Raw genomic sequence first — 25017 nt, 5'->3', positions numbered from 1 at the left:
CAATGCTTCCTCGCTTTCTGCAGTCGTGTCTATAATGAAGTCAAATCAGGGTCAGGATTTCCCTTAGCACCAACAATTGATTTTCTCGAATTAATATAAAAGGAGATAAGTATTTTTATCTTCATTTGCACAAACTGCTGAAGTTTTCAGACACGCAGCTTGGCTTATGAATTGCAAACACCATTGTGTTTCCGAAGCAAGAAGAGATAAAGTGGGTGCGACTCCTACTCTTCACTTGCCCAAAGTCTCAACATCTCTAAATCTGAGTCATACCAAATAAATATAATTCACATCAAGGTTTCATAATGTAAATGCCCAGATATTACCCTAACATGACTATTTATATTCATCCTCTGTTGTATCCTGTCACTGCTTGCTGTCAAAACGGCCCAAATATCCCCTCAGGGATCAGTTTCATCTTATCTTAATGGAAAGACACACTCAGGGCGCGGTGAAGTCATTGCAAGCCCTGCTGTTGTTTGGATGTCCTTTAGCTCGAGGGAAGGACAGACAGATAAACAGTGACATGGAGAGAGGACGTGAGGGAGAAAGAAGTAAACAGTGCTGCCAATTATAGAAAGAGCCAAGACGGGTCTTTGGTAAAAGGAAAGCAGAACAAAAAGAAAGGACAAGTAAAGTGAAAGTAGTGCATAATAGAGAGCTAAAGAGTCGTTGTAAGCACATTTGGCTGCTATATGAGTCTAGTAAGCTTCTTGCAGTTAGAGTCCCAAAAGTGTTGTAATATGCAGACGATTCCATTCTTTACTCCAGATCAGATGTCAGCCAGCCTAGTTTCAGCAACGTCCTGTGACAATTCCACTGGTCATAGATAAGTCAAGACCATTGTATAGAGTGGGTGATCTGCCTCCTTAATGGAGCCCCCCCCCATCCCACCCCTGAGAGTCAAGTTAATTCTATTTTTCATATAGCGCCAGATCACAGCAGAAGTGATTTAGACTTACCTCTCTCATAAATCAGGTCTATGCCTCATTTTTTTAATTTAACCGACTAGATAGGGCTGGGCTGATGTGCTGTTCTTGCAATTCGATTCTATTACAATTTCAGGAGTGTCAATTCGATATAAATTGTGATTCTTTGATATTTACATTTTGATGCAATTTTTAGTTTGCTATTTTAACATCAGACCATGTGAAAAAGTTAAATGATAAGAATGTCTACAGACTATATCAGGAGCCATAGTTGCCCATAAAATTCACATCATGCTAGCCAGAGAGAAATGTTTCACCCTCTGCTGGGGAAAAGTGGTACTTTTTTTCAGTCCAGTTTATAAACAATGACTAAAATGAAGAATTTAAACTTGACCAAAGAATCCTAATTTTGATATTGTAAAACAAAAAAATCCTGATATATCTTATGTTGATTTTTTCTTCAATTCCTGCTTAATAACCCTTATGTTATTCATCTAATTTACACTACAGAATGTCATTTGTACAATGCTTGGTTCGTTTGGTCCCAGTGCATTCACAGACACATAACATAAGTGCCCATTTACACACATAGACAACTGACGGACAACGTGTCTGTATAGCGGACGGAGAGCTTAGAAAACCACCAGATGAAAAGTCTTCCAGCCCCTCCTCTGTGAAGACGCAACACCCCGCTCCTGTGCTCACACCCCCCACTGCCGACGACATAGCTGCCCCCAAAGGCTGTAAACCTGGGGAAAACACTGCTGATGATGTAAATTTCACACCAAAACAATACACTGAGACCAGCCAGTTTGTAACTTTACGTGGAAATTTTGGACGCTGATAGTCTATAGACACTACCATCAATATTTATTTTTTTCCCATGATCTGGTGTTAAAAAAGCGAACTAAAAATCGCTAAAATTTGTAAATATGGAAGAATCGAGTTTCAAATCCAATCAGCACCCAAAAAATTGTATAATAATTGAGTAGCGATAATGGCGTCTCAGCCCTAAAATATGGGCAAAGATTCAAATTATGAGGTAAACTTGTATTGGACTAATTCCAGAATTTCAGCCTGCTTTAAATGGCTTGATCAAAAAGTCACACAAGAGTTGTGCAAGAGGGACACAGGATTTTCCCAATTTGTGATGTCACAGATTGGCATTTTTACAAATAAGCATTATAACTGAAAAACCTGGGATACATTAGAACATATGCATAGCTGTTACAGTCCAGTGCTGCTCTTCACCAAATATTAGTTAATTTATTCAACATTCTTTATAATGTTAATGTAATATTAAACATTGCAATCCCATATTGCATGTTTTCTCATATCCTCCAGGCCTGCACTTCACTGCTTCTGAAAGATATATGTAAAAACTCTGGGGGGTGTAATGTGATGAATATGTAATGCCATTAATCAAAATTCACTTATCAATGATTTATTCATTGTTTTTTTTACATAGCATTTAAACCCTGCCAGTGTTTTGTTCAATCTAGATAACCTCGAAAGCAGCAAAACTCTATGGGAAGAGTAATTAAATAAGATTAAATAATGCTTCAGTTTTTGCAGCAAACGCTTCACTGCATCTCCAACATTATATAACTAACATAGCAACCATAATAGTACTCATGCTATGAGCATAATCATCCTAGAAGTGAATCTCCTTAACAAACATTTGTTAACAGCTAAGAGAAGTGAGAGCATAAAGTAAACCCTGCTGAGGAAAATGGGAAGTGTTTCACCTTACTCAGCAGAAGCATAATGTGGAAGCCAGCGCCTAAAGCTGTGGTTGTGCCTCCTGGTAGAGTTTTAAAAACCCATCTGAACGTTACTAATGGGAGGAAGAGGGTTAACTGCAAGTGTGGGGTGGGCTTTTAAAGTCTCTCCCATCAGGAGGGAGAAAAAGAACCTGGAGAGTGAAGACAGGTCCCTTGTGGCCGTGTAGACTCAGGCTGCTGCCAAGACAAGAAAAAGTCGAAGCTGACTTTAGCCTCGAAAATCCTGACGCTTACTCGCTCCTGACAATATCTGCCAAAACGCTCCCTTTTTGAGTTAAATGTGTGGGCTGGTGTCAGAGGGGAGGTCGGCACTTCAGAGTGGCATTTTGGCAGAATTAGTTCCTCAAGGCTGATCCAGATATTTGGCCATATCAGGAATTGGTAATTTAAAACAACATAACCCACTCCAGGGCCTCAAAACGCATAAAAAATCCAATTATTAAGACAATATTTTTATATTTCCTTTGTCCATGCACAGTTTAATTAAATAAGGCAGATCCAGGCAGGTTCGTTGGCTGAAATAAACAGCAACAGAAGGAAGCACAATAGATCAGTTTGATGTAAAATAAAATGGGCGCAGATAAAGAGAAACCTGGCCCACCATTCCCGCTAATGACAGCTTGTTTATGTCTTTTTCAGCCAATTAAATGTACCCACTTGCAAATTAATGCAGCAATGTTTGTTTTTCCACACAAAAGCCTGCACGTTGGCAGGTCTTTACCTTTGATTTTCTTTATTGTCCTGATTTTGTTCATTTTGAGTGCTATGCTACTACGGCACCTTACAGCATGACATGCTTGACAGTTTGTTTGAAGTAAACGAGGGAACAATGCGGCTCAGGGATATGCTATTTTAAAACTTTTGAGACTTGGTAACGGAGTGCAATAACCAACATCACATTTGTAATCAGACATGTCTCTAATACATAAGTTATTTTTTAGCAAATAATGAAAAATACATCCCATAGCTTTAAAATATACTTCTTTAAGGGCCTGTGTCCACTAACAGCAGTTTTTGGACCCCCAGCCTTGATTTTAGAGCTTTTATACATTTTCAACACTTACCACTTACTGTTGCTGGACTATAAAAGCTTCCTCATGGCATAAACGCATCTCTGAGTTGTTTCTTGAACCATGTTTTAAATTCAGTTGCTCTGTATGCTTCATATTTGCTCCTGTTCAAGGAATTTTTGCAACAAAAGTGAAAGACCTACTAACAGAAATTGTGTTATCACTTTAGCAGTTTTAGACATTGAAAATGTATCCTTGAAAAGAAAACTGTGGTTGTGTTATCTCTTAGTACTGAACTTCTGTATATGACAAAGTGGTTATTAGATTGTTTTACTTTTCAGTTTATTTTTTTTTTCCTTTTTTCATATTAGCATTTGTTCGTTTTTGGTCTCTGATGGAAATGGGCCATTCACAAGCACAGCTGTATATTAAAAGCTGAACAATTTAAAGTAAAAATGTTGTGAGCGCAAAAACAGCACTCACAGCCTCAAATCTCAATGGTTTACTTTGAAATATACAAAACAACAACAACAACAACAACAACAACAACAACAACCCCCTTGAAAATGCCTTTAGTGGACACAGGTCCTTTGGTGGACACAGGCCCTCAACAATGAGTGCATTCTCCACAGCTCAGTTATTAGAATTTTTTTACTTTTTCAATTTTTTTATTTTTTTATTTATACTACAATTTATTCGTTTTGGTCTCTAATGGAAAAGGGCCATTCACAAGCACAGCTGTGTATCAAAAGCTTAACAATTTAAAGTAAAAATGTTGTGAGTGCAAAAACAGAAAGCAGCACTAACAGCCCCGAATTGCAATGGTTTAATATAAAATATACAACAACAAAAAAACAATAACCCCCCCGAAAATGCCTTTAGTGGACACAGGCCCTTTGGTGGACACAGGCCCTCAATAACAAGTGCATTCTCCACAGCTTAGCCTTTTTATTATGCAACTAATTTCAGTACCAGCCCGTAAACCATGCAATCACCCGCTGCAAGGGCTGTTCATGCTACATGATTTAGAAAATTTCAGGAAGTCTCTGAGATATTTTGTTATGTATCATTCAGTAATGCTTTGCTGTCAAAATTTCTTAATTTCCAAGACTGGCAAACCAAAACGATGTGATGTCTATAATTCAGTGCCACACCAGGGATCATGTGACCCCATACAATACTCAGGAACTGGGTCAAGTACTGTACTTAGTATGACCTCGGACGACTTCAAAACTAGGTTAACAAGTCAGCTAACGCCTCCATGTGGCAGAATGATCACTTTTAGAGGCTTACATTTTCTAGCTTTGACTGAGGAAACCATCCAGAGGAGAGGAACAATCACATACTGTCCCATTTGATGTTTTAGATATCTTTCATTTGGAGTCAGATAGCAAAATTGTAGCCAATGTTTTTTTTCATCTCATTGTCGCCAGCATGGATTTGTACTGTATAGCTTTTTCCTTGCAGGAACGGTCTAAAAATCCCCTCTTTTTTTGCAACACTAATGACGTGGATATGTAGTGCAACTATAAACACAACACTGCACAGCTGCTCTTGCCCACAAGCCGCTCCGTTTCAATATGGCCACCAGAAGGACGATTACATCACCTGAAAGCCCTCACAGTTAAACAATCCTGTGCAAAGTGGAGGATTGTTCCAGGCCATTTGTAGCAAAGCGATGAAGTGTTACATCCAACTCTCTTCGCCCTGTCTCATACAGAGAAATGAAATGTCCTGTTCTTTGTGCTATACCCGTGTTTTGTTTCCTGACAAATTTTTGTTGTAGTGGAACAAGCTGAAGCCTCGGTGTGCATAGACAGAGCTCTCCTCCGCTGTTGGACTGCTACAAAGAGGGAAGTGGAGAAAGCTAAGACAGGAGCAGACAGGTGTAAAGGATCTGAGGCTTTGTATAAAATGTTGAGACTAGCTTCCTCTCTCTATACGTGTCAAATCTTATATGAACCTGCTTTCAACATTTCTGCCTCATTACTACACAGGATTCTACAGGGGTGGATTTTCAGTGAGTGGTGCATTTTTTTGAGTGAAAGGATTTGATAAATTAAGCTTGTAAGCCCAGAAACCACAAAGACAGAGTTACTATTTTTTCCCTTTCTAACTTGCGGTTAACATAATACTGAACATGTTTTAAGCACTGGCATGAAAATGACATAATTAGGGTCGAGGAAAAATGCAGTAGATTCAAACACAACAAGGATTTGTGGTTTCACAAAGGACATGAACCTTTGGGTGAAGTCTTGTCTTGTTTGAACATCCAACTGGGCTTTTTACCACATCAGTCAGAGCAATTTCAGACTATGTGTGTCCAACGCCACATTAGCAGAGTTTGTATTAAAATAGATAAAAAAAGATAAAAAAGAAACTATTTATTGTAGTCATATATTTTTCATTGCTTCAACTCTCCTTGCCGTTCTCAAATCAGGAAGTCCGCCATTTTCTGACGCCCTCACTTTATAAAAACAACTTAATTCACAACGAATGTCATAAAAATTTCCCACTTAGGGCCTGTCTCCACTGACTGAGTCTTGTCCGTTTTAGCTGGTTTCCTGACAGTGCTTCCTCTTTTTAACTCTGGAACATTTTCCACTTATTTTTTATAATAAATCATCAACCATTAATCAATTGTATAGTTTATGCTTCCCTAAATTCATAAAGTTCAAGATGTAAAAACTTAATGACACTAAAAAAAATTGTTTTGTCATCAGCAGCAGCAACTAGAAAAACTAAAGTCTGGTTTATGCTTCTGTGTCAGATTGATGCTTGGCCTATGTCGTTACTCTATGTAGCCAGCATACCTAGCAGAAGCTTATACACATTGCCAAAGCTTAACCCTACCTTTCTCCAAAATTAAACACCAAGTCATGTGAGTGGTTCGCTTAGCTGGATTGTGTTTCCCCGAAGTTACAACAATTCCAGACTCCCTGTACACCAGCCAAACATTCCCCCTCTATTCTTCCTTGTAACAGTTGCTGTAGGATAATGAGAACATGCATCAGCCAGAGCATTTGAGTGACGAGAATTTCTCTTCGCTACCTGAGGTGTCCGCCTCCGTCGGTCCCTGCTTTAAGTCCCACTATGCCCCTCTGCCTATAACTGCTTAGTGCTCGACCGGATTGCATTTTCGTTCTACATTTGTTCAAAATGTATATGTACATGCATATTGTACCTATCTTTAGTTAAAACCTTAGGCCCCAAATAGGTGGGTGGTAATAGAATATATACTGTACTTAATTAGATTTTGGCAGAGACTTGGTCATACATCAGACTCATGTTGTGAGCAAAAACAAGTGAAAATTGAGCTCCACCTCCCCCGTCACAGAAAAAAATAACTCCTGCTTTGCGCTGCTTACATGCTCTGGTATCAGCTACAATGTAACATAATGTGCACAAAATTACAGTGAAAAAGCCAGCAGAAATATAGCAAGACTGGAAACAGGCAATCTAACAGTTATAGACATGAAACTATCCTCAGGTGTTTTGCAGCGTCTATGATGTTGATCTGATGCAGAAGTTAAAAAACAGGCTCAAGTCTAGGAATGAGTACCGAATAAGGTACTTTATTAGGTACGGAACGAATTGGGTCAAAAGTACCAGGTACAGATTCACATAAAATCAAAAGGTACCATATTTAGGTAACTAAGAGCATCCTTGTGACTGTGAAGGTTATCTATTGAAGAATTAATATGTTAAATGGAAAGAAAAATAATTTTTATTATTAAACAAATTTATATTTTTTACCACAAACACAAAGAAGTACAGAAAAAAGGTATTGTTGAGTGTTGATACCGATTGCCAGGTAACGGGCGTTGGTACCGTGTCGTTTCAAGCCATTCCTACTAAAGTCTAGTGAAAATCTCTGCCAATGTTAACCAATTTTTGTCCACAGGTTGACACCTGATGGCCAACCCCTTTTCTATTACTAGTGTAACATTTTGTAAATGTGTCTTATTAAGTGTTTTCATACATGAACTGTTTTTCTTTTCTATATACATCTCATGTTGGTTTATGAATGGAGTTTGAATCCAAACAATGGTAAAAGCCATCTTGGAAATGCTGTCTCAACCTAGCATTTTGGTCAAACCAGAAACCAAAAAAGGGGAGGGGCTAAGACAGGAAGTAAGTCTCCCAGCAAACAGTTCATAAGTCAACTCAGTCAAGTCTCCAATCTACGTCTAACTCTTTGTCCCACTGTTATTAATATTATTAATTATAACATTATGCAAGGTTCCTTGACCTTTGCTTCCAGCACAGAAAAATGTCATCAGTGGACACAGGCCCTAATCCGCTACAATTCAGATTGCCACTCTAGGAGAAAACCTGAAAACGGCCCTATGAGACAGTTTGATGCATTTGATGGCGCTTATAATGTTTTGTATGAAATTTACTGGTACTTATTATGAAACAAAACACTTTATTCCATGCCCTAACAGTTTAAAAACCTCAGCGAGGCAGCCTTCACAGTCTGTTTTGATCCCACCACACCATGCAGCAATGATCTCTCAGGTCAGACATCTCATAACAGTTTTAATAAAACCCGACTGGCTGTGTTTACAGACAGACCTTCAGCATATTGAAGGTAGGAGGCACTTACTGGCTCCTTGGAGAAAGAATAAAACAAAATATTTGTCAGATAAATCAAGCGTATATAACAGCCAACTATTCACTGGCAATGCACTCTGTCTCGCCTGTCGCTGTGACACGATTGGCTGCTGCATCAGCCAACTGAAAGCAGCCCGGGGAAGCGTAGTAGGAAAGTGGCTTGGGGCTGTCCAAGAGGCAGAAGAGACATTCAAGGTCACACATTAAGAATGACTCATCAAATTATCGTCCAAACACACCTCGCTAGATCTACTACGCGTTTTGTGTGTGTGTTCGAATGTGTGTGTGGAAGTGAACAAGCATGTCAGGAGTGTTTTATTTGTTGTGGATAGCGCTTGGGGCCAATATGCCTCCACTCTCTCTTCCCAATCTTCTTCCTTGTCTGTGTGTGTGTATGTGTGTGTGAAAGTGTGTGGGCGTATCTTAATGAAATCTGACAGAGAATTGTGACAATCAGTGAAGGAGCATCCTGCAGAGGTTAATAAGCTGGACTCCCTACAGCAAAAGCGGCGGCAGCAGGCCATCGTGCACACACGCGCACGCAGACCTCCCTTGTGTTTCGACTCTCTTTATATTTTATACAAGAGATTACAGATCTGAAATGCATGGCCCTGGAGTTTCCAGTTCGTCACCTTCAGAAACAGACTCTCAGGGACCAAAGCGGTGACATCACACCTCCTCGAAATTTCATGTTTCCAGCGATAGAAAAATAACAGCTTTTGATGAAATGCCACTCAGCGTGTTCTGCTGCCTCCCTGGCCCTGCATCTTTTACACCTTTCACACTCAGTAGCTCCCCATGAAATACGTGGAGACGCATTACCTGATTGGTTTGCCTCCCGAGACCACCGCTTTTCTTTTTTACTTTCTATGAACGATTTCAGATCAGTGTGACCTGACAAGTTTAACACACTGCATTATCTTTTAACAGGAAATAATTTTGCGGAGCACCAATTTGGCTCTGTGGTTAAAGCGTGCACCCAACCGAGGCTAACGTCAACGCAGCAGCCTTAGGATCGTTTTCGACCTCAACCTTCAGTTGCGTGTCATGCCCAACTCTTCAATCTTAAGATATCTTGTCTCTCTTCAGATGTCCTGTCAAATAAAAGCAAAAAAAGGCTATGTGCAGCGAATAGCTTTGCAGAAAAAAAGATGTCCTTGATCTGGGACTTTGGGAGAGTAACACAAAGTGTATTAAAAATCAAACCATGTAAGAGAGCTTTGAACTTTGTGGTTTGTTTAACATCAGAGATTTCTCCTGCTGTGGCGCTTCCTCAGTCGTCCCTGTATGTGATTTTAGCAGTGTCTCAGACTTCACAAAGATAGTTTCTACTGTATCAGTGTAAAAACTGATCAGAACATTAATGATGTTGCTGTGTGTCATTATTTCCCTCATTTAAACCCAATCCTCTCTTCAGCACTTTGGCAAATGCACGTTTTAGGGGATATTTATGTGAAAAAGACACAAAACTCACAATTTCTATCAAAGACATTGCCTCAAATTGGATAGCAGCTTATTTGAGTTTCATCTTTTGTAATGGGTCAAAATCAAAGAAAAAAAATTAAAGCAACTTACACCAAGTTCCTTTGATCATGCTTTGTTCGTGCTTTGATGTACTTAGTGATTATGTGCCCCACCCTTATCATTTTCAAAGGCTCTTGAGGAAGTTCTACTTTACTTTTGGACATCTTTGTCGGGTCCTGATTTTTTTTCCAATGGGATATTGATTTCTTTGTTTGTCTTTTAAAAGCTTGCAATTGGTTCTTCTTTCTCTTGTGACTTCACTAAACGTGACACTTTCCTTGCCCAAGAATCCATTACCTCAAAAGATTTCCTCTAAAGTGGAAGCATCACAGCTAAGAGTCATTATCAAATTACAAACTTCTAAAATAAAAGTTTGTCATCTGATACAGACTCAATGCAGAATGATCCAAATGAAGTATCATCGATTAATTCCATTATATCTTCTTAAAAATAAGCTTTTTGTTGTGAACACACCATGGCATGACACACGGTAAGGGACCATTTCTGCTCTGGTTTAATTGTGTTCAATAGGGATATGATATAGCCTCTTAGATACTGGTTATATGGACAGCAATAAATATCCTTTGGCTGTCCAGTGACATCATATTGCTATAAAACTTGAGACACATGAAATAGTAATGCTATTTGGGTTGCCACTAAGGGCCGTGATGGCAAACACAGGATATCAGGGGTCTTTACTGAAAACCTTTTCTTTCAGAGCACAGGCATCTTGTGTTTATATCCCATTCATATGTACAAAAGCTACAAGCACAACATTTAATATATTCCTCTTTTTTATTTTTGGCATATCTATAATCAAAATGTGTAATTACAGGGCAAATAACTGTTTAAAGTGCTCCCTTTTGGCCAGCTTTACAGAGCTCTGTGAATCAGGACATCCAGACACAGGATCAGTTTCTTTCCCCAGGCCGTCACACTGATGAACAGTCAACCCTGCCATGAAACAATCATTCATAAACCTCACGTACAGCTACAGCCTGTCTTCTTCTCTTTGCACATTCATCTTTCATTTTTCTTTAGCAAATTGCACATTTCTTTAAAATCTTATTCAGTGCACTATTTTAACCCAAAAGTGTAAACGATTTTAATCTCCACTGTACAAAGTTCCTTATTATCATAATTATTAGCACCATTACTTTGTTCTTGCTACTTAATCTCTATTTTTTTCTATTTTGTTATACCTAGTGTTTATCCACAATAACTGTACGAAGAGAGTGCAGTTTAAGCCGGGGTCAAATTCCTTGTATTCTTGAAGATACTTGGCTATTTTGATTCTGAGAAAAGCTGGTAAAATGTTTTATTGTAGAGAAAGACTGACAGATTTAGACAGGCGGGTTGGGCCTACAAAAAAACCTGCAGACACTACAGACAGGCTTGTATGGTTAGCAGGTAGTTATGGGACAGAACCTGAAAAGGATGTGACAATACCCCAATGTGAAGCAGGAAAACTAGCATGCTAACCAGAGCTAATGTTTTAGCTACATCATCAACCAATACGATGCAAATGTAATTAACGGTTCTACATTACTATATGGTCTATGGTGTCTAAAAACACAAGCTAAGCTCTCTGAAATCTTTTCTGTGCATTCATTTGACAGGACATTGGAGGTGTGTAAAAAATATTGATACTGCAATACGTATACTTTGACCTCTGATATAATATCAATATTTCAACTCTTAGTATCAATATTTTTGTAAAAAAAAAAAAATTCATACTTTAGCTAAGTTGGAAGTAAAATACAACATTCATACTTCTAAAGTAGATGGCGCGGACGAGCTACTACAGTGTATCTATTTTCTAAAACTTGATAATGTGGGTTTTTGTTGCACTGAGCAAGTCAGTATGCCATGCACTTCAATTTTTTCCTTGGTCCTCTTAATTTTGAGTAATATATTGATTAATATAAATATCATCTTTACTTTTTCTTAGTCAACTGTGTAGAATATTGCAATATATCACAATGTTGTGATCCTGCAATATATCATGATACTAGTAATGTGATGCGTACTGTATTGAGAGGTTCTTGCCAATACTCACCCCTGCAGAACGTATGATGAGTTTGTCCCCAGGTAGCTTAAGTTGGCTACTGGCTAGTATTTGTAACTGATGTTACAGATACAGTTTAATATTGCTTCTGATTGTAACATCAGTAATATTCCGTAAACTATGGCACAAGCAATGTATTTGTTTTCTTTTCCATGATATTTGCCAAAGTAACAACATATCTTTGGCAACAGCAATTACAATGCGATTCTGCCGTTATACATCAGCTATTGGCTAACATGGTCTCCAAATCAGCCAATGAAAAAGCACAATTGTTGTCCTGGATAACAGGCATAAATCAAGCAGAATGAGTTGTATAATTAAGTAAACCTACAATATAAAACTACAGAGCCACAGAAGGGTGAAAAGCATAAGTGTTTAGCTGAAAGAAAATAAAATCAGCTTTGTCTGAACACAGTAAAGTGGATCCCTCTGGAGTAATACTGACACCAGAGGGATATTGACATTTTTGATCACAAAGAATAAAGGATATCAAGGTTCTCATAACTACACTTCTCTTCTTTGCCCAAATTCCAACAGAGAATGTTGTAACAGCAGAAGGAGGCTTGCAAGAGTAACACCAAAGGTAATAATAGCAGCAGCAGCAGTTAAAACTGTAGTAGTGGGAGTATTTTCCACACTTCTTCTCAAAACTGAGGACATTCACAGATTTTTTTTTCAGCACAAAAATATTTAATTTGTGTCTAGTCAGGAAAATAAAAGTAAATATTAGCAAAAAATGCTGCAGCTTAGGTTTGAATGAGCAGTATCGACCTTTAAAATCCCTGCTGTATCAGCCTGCTTTATACCCGAGTCTGGAGTCATGTCGGTCTGACCATCTGCTCTCTAACCGGGCCCAGGCTACACAGATCACTGCTTCACCACCCCTGGATTATGCTGCATACACACACTACACACACACATACACACGCACACATGCAATTTGGCTTTAATGTTTGTGCCAAGGGATGACAGTGTGTTTGTGTGTTTTCAGCAGGATCTTCTGCCAGGAAAACGAACTGGACTGGTTGAGACACCAGGATGTCACTCGTTTCTGGTGCTAGAGACGAGTTTTCCAGTTGTTGCCTTTTTGAATCGATAAACTATTTCCTGTTTCATTATCTGGAGATAACCAGTTCATTCCCACAGCAGGATGTAAAAATTAGAAACTACCCTGCTTGAGATTTTTAACCGAGTTAATGAATTTCCATCTGCTTGTCTCTCTGTTAAAGAATAAGGATCAGACAAAGGAATATAACTGAGAATCTGAAGATGATTGATCCTTGCAGAAAAGCATGAACAACAAGCATCTCTGAGAGCAATACAGATCGATAAAGCTGAAGCAGAATTTTAATATATTTCCAAAAATACACCACCCAGTCCTCTCCGGCTATTACACTTTGGATTAGTCATACAGTGGAGCTGCAGGCCTTCATTGAACAGTTGTCAACTTTCACATAAATCAGGAAAGATTTTGATAAGCTATTAATCAGATGGAGTCTGAATCGTGTATTGAACCTCTACTGGGGAATGCTCAGACACATTTTTCATTCATTTCTGACATTCCTTCACAACAAATGACCCATTAAATACACTGATCAGTGAAGTTATTCAAGGTTTCAGCCAGTTTGCACAACAATCCAGTCCATGTTTTTCTGTCTTAATGCACCTGAACATCTATGGTGAGAATCTCCAGTTCCACTACATCCCAAAGGAGCTCTACTGGATTGAGTTTTGGTACTGAGAGGCCCAAAGTGTGCCAAGAGAACATCTCCCACACCATTACACCAGCAGCAGCAGGTGTAAACAGGATGGATCCATGCTTTCAAGTTGTTGAATCCAAATTCTCAGCCTAGAAACTCAGTAGATCAGCAGATTGTGAAATACTCAGACCAGTTTGTGCCATGCCTCATTCAAAGTCCCTAAAATCACCTATTGTGATGCTCGCGGACACAGCCCTTGGTTATGACGCCAACTTTGAGCTTCCTTTCCAACAGCTACAGGGTGCCTGTCAGTCACATGACCTGAGCTGTGTCTCTGATTGGACAAAAAAAACGATCCTAATATTTTCTAAACTGCTGAGTTACAAAGAATTCACTCACCATATAGTGAGTGCGGATAGTGAAATCAGCGTTTTGGACCCAAGCTGTTTTCTGAACCAGACTGTAAATATGATTTTTAACACTGTAAAAGTTTGTGTTTATGGCTGGGTTTGTACGTGACTTCTGGTCTTTCTGCAGCCAGCCTCAAGTTGATTCTCGATGAACAGCAACTTTTGGCACTTCTGCACAGGCTCCTTTTTTTAAACCCGATATTTCCCCTTACTTCGGCTGCAGTTTTCAGAAAACATTGTTTATGGTGACGTAAAACTGCGTTTTCGTGTAGACAACAGGCCTAAACGTTAAAAATATACGTGTTCCCAAATACCCGGCTACATCTGAACATGGTCTAAATGCATTGAGTTTCTGCTATGTGACTGGCAGATTAGGTATTTGGGTTAACGAGTGGTTGGACAGGTGTTCCCAATCAAGTGGCTGGTGGGTATATGTTCAGGTGATTTTCAAGTGTCTATTTCCAGTAGGGGTGGATAACAATATTGATTAATCGATGCATCGTAATATTTCCCAAGTCAATATCAATTCAGCAAATCCTCTGAATCAATTCATCTCCTGGCAAGTGGAAGGGGCTGTGTGTGTTATTCACGTTGTATGGACGAGGGCCACAAGAGACCAAACGACAACACAACGGCAGCCAAAGCAGCAGCAGCAACTTAAAGCCAGCTCCTTCAGCTTTGAGGTCTAATGTTTGGGTTGTTGTATGGGTCCAAAACATGAGCTGACATACCACATGTGCTCACATGGACTTGAAAATTGATAATCGAAACATTACAATCAATATCGAATTGAACTGAATTGCAACTTAAAGAATTGAAATCAAAATAGATAGAATCAAATTGAATCATGAGGTTCTTAGCAATATCCAGCCTTAATTTCCAGTTCAGGTGTGTATTTAATGCAAAGCTAATATGTATGTGGTGCTATGGCTGTACAGGTACTGGTTCTGTTATTCTATATGCCTACAGCACAGTATTCTGGAGCCAGGAACATGCTACTGGAGTTTTCTGACCAAATGTGAAAAAATGTGAAAAAGCTCATGCTTGATGATGGGAATGATTGGCCAGTGTGTGAAGTACATTATTCTAATGGCTAAACCAACATTAAAACTGAAAGTAGGTATGAGTACCTTTCACATTGGAAAGAATACCGTACCATTGCTGATACCTGACAATCAGTACTCAATGGTACCGATTTTGGGTACTTTTGTGTGTGTTAATGTGGTAATAAATATTGATACCGTATTTTCCGCACTACAAGGCGCACTTAAAAGCCTTAAGTTTTCTCAAAAGCCAACGGTGCACCTTATAATCCGATGTGCCTTATATGTGGATCGATATTGATTACATATTTTCCGACTATAAGGCGCACCTAAAAGTCTTCAGTTTTCTCAAAAGCGGACGGTGCGCCTTATAATCCGATCCGCCTTATATATACCCCTACCATAGTTAGGGGGCGCCGCCGGAGTAACAGCGGTAAGCAGTGAGAACCTGTAAAGAGGAATTCTGCTAAGTGCTAACATTAGCTCACAGGCTGGCCCAGGCTTCTTCTCTTGTTCATTGTTAGAGCAATACAGCGCCCCCCAAAGGTCTGGCATTTGAACTGATCTCTGGAAACAGCTTTTGTGGAAGGCAGAAACGGCTTCGTCTTTACAGCGCACTTTTTTTGAAAACAGCACAGAAAACAGTTGGATAGGAAAATGTGTGGCTCCGTGGGGATGTAGCCTGAGTTTGACTGACTTATTGACTGTTTTGTTGACATTCCCTTTAGCCCAGCTCTATTTAGTGGATGCATTACGCAACCCCAGCCACTACTATAGCTTCTACTCTATGCGCCTTATAATGCAGTGCGCCCTATGTATGAAAACAGTTTTCAAACAGGCCATTCATTGAAGGTGCGCCCTATACTCAGAAGCGCCTTGTAGTGCGGAAAATACGGTATTCAAAATTTTTATTTTTTCAGTATATAAACTTGCAATGCTGTGTTCATGTCCAGCATGGAAAATTGCCTACTTTTCCACTCCCTCACAGTCACAAGGATGTATTTAGGTATCGAAATATGCTACCATTTGATTTAATGAGAATTAGTACTTGGTACGACAGACAGAATATGGTTGGTACCTATAAAAGTACCTATTTTGGTACCTATCCCTGACTGAAAGTCTTAAAAAAAAATCAGATTAATGTGACTTTAGTGTAAATGAAAATGGCCCACAACTTGATTGTTTTCAAGCTAAACATTGCAAACTGTTAAGCATCCATTTCGCTAACAACAATTTTGTTGACACCACAAATTAAGCCTCTATTTCTAACACCCATTGAACTTGAAGTCTCACATTTACATGTCTGTGTTTGTTGTCCTTCCCTCTGTAATCAGCCTGCTTCCTGAGTGCTTCCTATTCTTCTGTTCCACATGAAAATCCACAGAGTGTGTGTGCTCTGCTGCTGCCCTTGGGGTTCGCTCCACACAACAGGATATCTGTTCATGAATACTAAACATGTTTAATATTTACTATTTCAAATCGGTGCAGACACAACATCCTTCCCAAACCATTCTGGGGCTGTAAAATGACTCTCAAGACGCCGCACACCACAGGAGAGTCTGACAGGTAATCATCAGAGAATCTGACGTGGGGCTGACGAGGAGAAATTGGTCCAGAGCTTTGGAGAAGTTTCAGAGCAGGACGGTGGATATTTTTTGGTTTGAACGTTCATTTCACACACACACGCACTCGCACGCACACGTGTACGCCCTCTGTATACTACAGTATTTCACTATCTCTGTCTCTTTGAATCCCCTCGTCCAGAAATATGCGGAGAGCTCAGAGGTCTATTTTTGATTCACTTCGACACTAAAGTCAGTCAGGCATTGCTGATGACACACAGGCACACACAATGAAAAAAAATACACACACTCACACAGTCACACACCCTAGGCAAAGCAATGTATTTGTTATAAAGCATTTTCCTGACAATGCATAATGACATGCTGCCCGCTCTTTCCGAGCGCAGTGACAACAACCAGAAACTCCAGTCCACGCTCGCTGCCAACCGGCTACAAAATCAGGCTTATCCCTTTAAAAAATCCTCGGCCCAATTCTTACACACCACTGCCCTGAATTATAATTTATATAAAACTTGTTGCCATAGCAGCAAAACCCCTCTACATTCCCTTCTTTTTGACGGAGGCACTACAATAGAGGCAGAAACCATCAGAGAGTGTAACTTATGAAATACGACTTTTCAAAAAAAACATGATGACAGTGAAATCCGTGCAGAGCCTGAACTACACAAAGGGCTGCAAAGCAGCTTTGTGGGATTAAAAATTACTGCATGAAGCCTTAAATGACAGTGGCAGCAAGCAAGTCTTGCATCATGAATCATGAAATTTAACGTCACAGGAGGAAAGCAATCAATGACTGATTTACCGACTGTGCATGAAGCGTGTACAGCCCGAGTTTTACAGCTAAACAGGCGTGCACTGAACTGAGCCGTCAACACTGCTGCACACATAAGACAGCAGAAAATTTAAGGAGGAACAAGCGAGTCAAAATTTAGGAAATGTATGACTGTGAAAGACACAAATTCAAAGGTCTCAGATCAATAATGATATGCAAACAAGCCGTGCAAAAACACATACTCGGGTTTAAAGTAGGCCAGGGAAAGTCTGAGCTAAAAAATTCAGATTGCCTCAATCACTCTTGAGTCATCCTCAGACACAGCAAGCTGGAGAAAGCTGGAAGCCACTCAGCCGATAATGTGTCAGAGGGCTGCTCGGAGAGGTTTCAAGGTTTGCTTTTTATTCCTGAGCGTGGCTCTGACTCGGCAGAGATCAGCGGTCAGCGTGAGGAGCAGATGGCCCGCATGCTATCGGCCATATCCCCCCTGCTTTGTTGTGGCCTAATACAACAAGGCACGGGAGATGCCAGGCTCAGATGCGACGCCTGTGGGAGTGTGTGCGAGTCATGTGACTTGACATATGAAAATACCATTCACTGTCACTGTTGTTCCTGCTGGTGAGTAGAAACAGACAATTCTGCTTTTCTCAGCTTTTATCTTCTGACGCCATCCTCGGGGGCTGTACCATCATTAAAAACATGTGATCAAATTCAGTCATTTGTTTACTTTTGTTTTCTATCACTGTTCATTCAAAAAGCATCATTCAAAAACATGCATCTCTGATAGACTCATTCAAGCCTCTATGGCTGCATCACAAAACACCGTTAAACCGACCCCAAACTGAGTTATGACACGCTGAAACACAAAAACGCTCTTCACACGGCGTTACAGCACAGCATGACGAAGCATCAGTGTTCATTTAAACTGTACAGTGTAGTACGGGTAATCCTCTGCAGAGGTTTACAAAAGCATTAGTGTCCAGATTAATATACACTGATGATACTATATGGCTCTGCTATCCCTCAGAGAGCTGGACTGACATGACAGAGAGAGGACTTGTATTTAAAATGAATATTCAGCACAGCTGGTGGCACAGCTAGTTACAATGTTTTGCGCATTTGTGCATTTTTTTTTTCTGTTTGTCTTGGAGAGGGCGGTTGATCTGTGTTTTGTGTCCATTTGGTATCAAGTAGTGAGAGTGATTAATAAAATACACTAAAAAAATGTGGTGTCAGATTTAAAAAAACAAGGTCATATAAAATTTGCTGGTATATTTGATTTGTGATAACATCTCCACTCAAAGATGATTGAAAAAGTCACCCTTCTCAGTCAATTAAACTACATCTTTCAACTGCAAATCTCCCGTTTCTTTCCAGTGCCCCTTTATTCTTTAGAGACAAAACAACCACACATGTGGACAACACAATGGATCCTTATTACCAAGGCTCTATCCTGATCAAAAAGCTGCCCTGAACTTGTAAATAACAAGAAGCCCTACAGAAAAAAAAATCCCCTGCTCTATCGTCTTTGCAAATTCAAGTTGTATTGAAGATGACCTGACAGCAACATCTGACTGACACCTAAAATTATTTAAGAAAACCTCCACAGATTGTGATTCAGGTGAAGTTATGGTAATTCAGTTTGTAGGTCATCAGTTTTTAACAAGAACTTGCCAACAGGTGCAGTTCATCAAGTGGCCACTTGAGGCTTGATCCAAAGTTGAGTCAACTGCCATAGATCCTGCACTGAGAGGTCAAACTTCATAGCAGAATCAGAGTTTAGGTCAGTGGTTCTCGAATGGGGGTATGTGAGGGCACTCCAGGGGGTAGGCAAGATACAAAAATGTATTTTAAAAAAAATAGCAACTAGGGATGGGTACCAAATTAGGTACTTTCAAAGGTACTGACCGAATTCTGTCAAAAGCACCAAAAATCTAAAAATCTAAAAACCGATTCTTGTAAAATCAAAAGGTACCATGTTTAGGTACCTAAATGCATCCTTGCCACTGTGAGAGAGTGGAAGAGTTGGTGATTTTCCATGCTGGACATGAACACAGCATTGCAAGGTTATAAATAAGTTATATTGAAAAAAAATACATACTTTATTATTGAACAAATTAATATTTTTATCACATAAACACAAAAAAGTACCGAAAATTGGTACCGTTGAGTACCAATACCGATTGTTTCAAATATATAAAGGTACCCATCCCTAATAGCAACCAAACAAAATTCCTTCAACACTATTTATTGAATCAATGTTTGAATCCATTTTAAGTTTAAGTTCATAAAGTGAGTACTATATCCAGTAGACACAAATAATATGACGCTGTTATACCTTTTTATGTCTAACCAAAGCTGTTTTGCGCTTTTTAGGGGGTACTCTACAGAAAAAAAAAAAACATATCATACCGGGTACAACACTGAAAAAAGTTTGAGAATCACTGGTTTAGGTCAATGAAGTTTGATTTTGTAAACTGTATATGTGGGATTCTTGGTGAATATGTCACCACTCTTAACTTTTAGGCACTTTGGCTTGGTGTAATCACAACTCATGCATTAATCATGGCTGTGTCCAAAACGTGCCATCACGCCATTCACACTGAGTATGGCTTCCCATTGGGGACTACAATCTGAACTCATAATATGGAGTTTTGTGTATGCAAGGAACACCCAAATGTGCGCTAAGTAAGAACTTCTGACAATGACAGGGACTCACTTGTCACACCCTGATGCCCCAAGATACATTACACCTCTTGAGATGAAACCACCGACAGCTTCCTGTAAGCTATAAATGATGTAAACAAAAGTGATTTTTTTCTCTCATATGTGGCAAAACTACAGCAAAAATATCTAGAATTAGAAGTTATGGGCATTTTTGTTATTTAATTCTACATATGTCCCTTATAGCTTGCTAGAGTAGTCACAGTAAACTGGAAAATCTGGGAAGGAGGAAGTCATATGATACAGAGAGCATGCTTCAGTGGTGGGAAAAAAAAAGATGTATTGTAGTATCAGGATTTTGTGTTAAACGATTTTAAGTTGAGATGTTTTTGTTCAAATATCTTCCTTTTTTTTCAAATTATGGTCCTTCATTTTAGTATTTGGGTGGGTAGGAAAAAAGCTGAGGTGTCAGATCCCCTACACAAATCCTAAACACTGACTCACATGTGACTTGTATTTTTTGGGGAAATATAATATCATCATGATTCAACTTTTCCACATGGTCTGGAGCCCCTTGCATCAGTAAGTGTCAAGAAAGCAGGATATAGTCCAGTTGGGCTCCTTAACTTTGAGAGGAGAGTGAAACTTGTCACTTTGGTATTTTATGTTGGGCCCCCATATATGTTTTTAAAGTGCACATAGCCAGCGCTCAGCTTTACCAACTGACAATCCCTGCCACTTGTGACTCTTTCTCTACCTCAAAACATGGTCAGTTCTGGCTCCAGAAAACCAACAAGTTACATCCAACTCCATCTATATAAAAGATTTAAAAGGGGAGTAGGCATATCAATGGGTGACAGACATGTGTACGATGAGACTTCTATACACTGTCTGGAGTCACCCTTTCTGGGAGTTCACACACAGAGGCAGCATCTACGTTTAGTAAACATCCTGTGGTTTGAACTTACTCAGATGAAGCCAAAGAATTCAATTCAGCCTTTGACACAGCTATGATTACTCCTGTAAAGGAAATAAGGTTATTTAATTCAGTTTTCACCAGCCTGTCACTGTGTGAAACTTGCAAGTTAAATTTCTGACAAACACAATCACAAAACTTCCTGTAGTGTAAAAAGCAATAACTTTTTAACTCACATTTATTCCAGGAGAGACAGCTGTGTTGAATTTACATTTCAGGTAAGGTGAGCTCAAAAGCACGACAGCTCAAGAGATATGGTCTTAATACAGCAACAGACACATCCTGGATGAGATTTTAAAATATTTCCACAAAGGAAATGATCACATCTTCCATGTGTAATCTCCTTGGTCCACTTCCTGGGTGTTATGATGAACTAACAAGGTGAACAGACTTTTATTTTCTTCTCAATGTGACTCTTAAGAGCCAGCACTGCTCAAAAACTTGGCACACACTGAGCCCAAGGCCGCTGAATTATGTTTTTTTTTCCTCCCCAGCCTCCACTTCCTGGTGATAAAGAGAAGTACAGAGAGCACAAATCTTACCATGGTGTCAGTGGTGAATCCTTGGAGGATATTACAGATTCGGACTGTCGAATCATTCAGCAGCAAGGAGCAGGTATCTCCAAAAACAGACCACCTGGAAACACACGTGAGGCACCGGCGGGCCTTCAGCTCGATGTTAATAACACACCGGAGCTGTAAACATACTTTAACCTCAGGTGAATGTTGTGAGGAGGTTGCTCCTTTGTGTTAGAAGTCTGAACCCTGTCATTTGGCCGAGTTAGAGATGAAAGAACTGCTCCTGGGGGCAAGACGCCTTGGAAATGCCCTTGAAATCCCACAGGTGTGGATGAATGACATTCCTGCCAGAGCAAAAATACTGTCATACTTCACTAATTCCTGATAATGAGCCTATAAATCTTAACGTATGCTGCACACATACTGCTGCATCTCAAACTTCCATACTGTGCAGATGAATATTTCAGCGAGATGTACATGAAAACACTCACTCACACCGAGAAAAGAACAGGGGAATAGCTTGGTATAACATGAGATTATCTAAAAATAAGAAATAAGGCAGGAGTAAAGGAAATCGTACTGTACCAGGATATTTAAATGGGTAGACCTCAAGTCTTATTTTCAATCTGTGTCTAATTCCAAGCACTGCTTGTCGTCATGAGGGATCAAAGTATGGGGGAAGTGCCTTATTTAGCTGCATAATTATTTATAAGCCCCCTAGAACAACATCAACTCTGGCAAGTAAAACAAAATGCCAGCTCAGTCTGTGTTCCAAATGTGATTCATGACCGGTCTGATTATTGTCGTCGCTAATGACCCTCTATTGATGGATGCTGCATCTGAACAGAGCGGGGTTTAGCCTCCAGGCAGTTCGTATGCCTCCCAAGCGAGCCGTTTTGTTGTGGAGGAGCAGGAACATGCACCAAATCCTATTAGAGGTCTGCACAATTCTAGATGTGCAAATCGAGATGCATGTGACATGTCTCTGTGACATTTGAGGGTCTGGACAGACAGGGGCATGGGTCACTGTTGGGGCAATGTTGCAACAGGCTGCTCATTCTTGTATTTATATGATGCATGCATTTCCTTTTGTATCTTTCTAACCTTTTAATTTTATATTTCTCATGTGTGAATGGACAGACCCTTATACACAAACAACAATGCAAGAAACCAACATGTAGGTAAATTTACTCAACACTTTATCCTGTCAATACATTGAAAGTATAATCCTTTGCCCTACCTTCTCTTAGTAACTTACTACAATTTAATTTTTTATTATTTTTTTTTTTCATTCTCTTCCTTCTTTTTATAATTCATTCCATTTTTTCCTTTCATTTTTTTATCCTGGCTACTTTATAAAAATGTGTATCTGTGTTTTTTCCACATGCTCTGCCCTGTCTGTCATTTGTACAATTGGGAGTTTTACTGAACATTATGATTTCTTACTTAACCACATGCTTCAAAAAATAACAATGTGTGCCAAATAAAAACTTAAATTAAAAAAGGAAGAAATTGCAACTCTTGTACTAAAACTAATGGATTTATTTTGATAGGGTTGCACAGAGTTTTTGATATCTTGTGAGATCAAGATATCAAAATCTCTGTTTTCCTCCATCCCTCATAGGCAAGGAACAATGCAAAAGTTGATTAATTACGTCAGGAATACAAGTGCTTTTTCTGTTTTATGAACGCCGAAAGTACCAGAAGATTCCTGAACTTCGAACATAAATCAATATATTCTCGTCAGGTGCAGGAAAGCAAGCCAACAACAGCTGAATGACTGAATTAGCAATTTTTTTGGCGGGGTTTGGTGCTCGCTTCTCCACCAGAACGGGGGTAACAGGGTCTAACCCCGGGGTTGATTCACCGCTCACAGGGAGTGAAGAACAGGCCTCCTTACCTTTGTTAGCTGTGCTATTTTCTTGCTCATCTTCAGGTGCAGGTCTTGGGTATATTCCATGGCGATGCCGGACTGAAAAGACATGCTGGTTCCCGAGGATGTAGTAAATTTCCCCTGACCGGCAGGGCAGTAATATTGCTGCCAACCCGACCCAGTCGCCATCTTCACTATGATGTTTCTGATGCTTTATAGATATAAACGGCTGTGATGATAAACTGCTGCTGAGACGGCGGAGAGGACCCGGGACAGTGTCGGATTTTTACCGAGACACAACCAAAAATAGTCAAAAATACGAAGCCTGTTTCGCCCAAAAACAGTTAAAAATTGGTCTCATTTTGCTTGGAGTCAGTGAAAGCACGCCAAATGAGCGACTTAATATTTTTAAGCTCCGGAAACATTCACTACTACCATCTTGTCCGTTCAGAACCGTTGCTGTTATCAGTGAGCCGAGGCACGGGTCCTGTCTGCTGTCACCTGGCGCGGATGTGGAGCCGTTTGCGGGCAGCTGACTGGCTCCCCGGTCGGTCACCTTGATACCGAAATTTCTCAACGGGAGCCGTTAAGAGTGAATCGTCCTCGGCGCATTCCGGCTACATTGACGGAGAGAGAGCAGAGATTGAAGGTATGTGTGTATGTGTGTGTATGTGAGAGCGAGAAACTGTGTGACAGGCTCAGCGGTTGGTTGCTGCTCCTCTGTTGCCATGGATCACCTCAACAGTTTATGCTGCATTCACGTAGGATGGGAGCAGCGCGGCGTTCAAGTGCTGCGGGAAAAGGGAGATAAGAGCGGTTGAAAGCATATTTAAAAGCCAGAAATGTGAATAACGTGACGTAAAAGCGAGAGTGCGTAGGAGGAACGATTTCATAAGCATACAGGTACTTATTACTCTAAGGTTGAGTCAATCAGCAAAGCTTTATTTATGGTGGTCCTAAAGTGCAAAATAGGACCAAAATAGGAAATCCAAAAAAATAAAAAAAAGAGAAATGTGAACACCAAAGAGAAATTTAAATACAGAATGAGATGGTAATGGTAGGTTTTTGCTCTGATAGGAATTGTTGTTGATTGGTCGAAAGTACTTTTACGTCTTTTTAATTAGAGGGACATGCTAAGTTCATGTGTGGAACACTAAACAATATGGCATAACAAGGTATTGGTTTAACGTTATTCATCTGCTATCATTGGCGCATTTGCTAGTTTCAGCGCATAAATCAATAAAAAATATGTTTCAAAATAACGACAAATACCATAAAATATAAAGTATAAGTTTCTGTTAACTTATTTGCGTTTCCCCTCCTCCATTTTACTCAAATGAGCAAGTTGCAGGCTTCTTTGATGATTTAATGATTTTTGCTTATGATTTCTGCCCAGTTGGTTTGTTTACATACCAGAATTCCTTGCGCTCAGACTGAGGTCATAATTTGCCGGGAACTCTTTCAAGTCAAAACTCTGAGATTTCAACTGGTGAATTTCCAAGTTACGGGTTTCCTGGAACGCAGCATGAGTTTCACTTTTAGGTTT

The 25017-nt window shown here is 39.7% G+C and overlaps 1 protein-coding gene across 2 annotated transcripts in view; it reads right to left on the bottom strand.

The window, feature by feature from the left end:
- The window catches only part of fam184ab (family with sequence similarity 184 member Ab), a 233802-nt gene extending 209589 nt beyond the window's left edge, over positions 1–24213 (bottom strand). For both annotated transcript variants that reach the window (XM_074685172.1, XM_074685173.1), the window contains exon 1: positions 23499–24213. In XM_074685172.1, the coding sequence (XP_074541273.1) occupies positions 23499–23660 (162 nt within the window). In that variant the 5' untranslated portion in view covers positions 23661–24213. The remainder of the gene's footprint in view (positions 1–23498) is intronic.
- Between the last annotated feature and the right edge of the window lie 804 nt (positions 24214–25017).

The sequence above is a fragment of the Halichoeres trimaculatus genome, unplaced genomic scaffold (genome assembly GCF_033239565.1).
Source record: "Halichoeres trimaculatus isolate MK-OKI-2021-1 unplaced genomic scaffold, fHalTri1.1 fHalTri1_scaffold_13, whole genome shotgun sequence".
NCBI lineage: Eukaryota > Metazoa > Chordata > Actinopteri > Labriformes > Labridae > Halichoeres > Halichoeres trimaculatus.
Note: the sequence above shows the minus strand (reverse complement) of the source record. Positions and strands in the feature narration are given on the sequence as shown.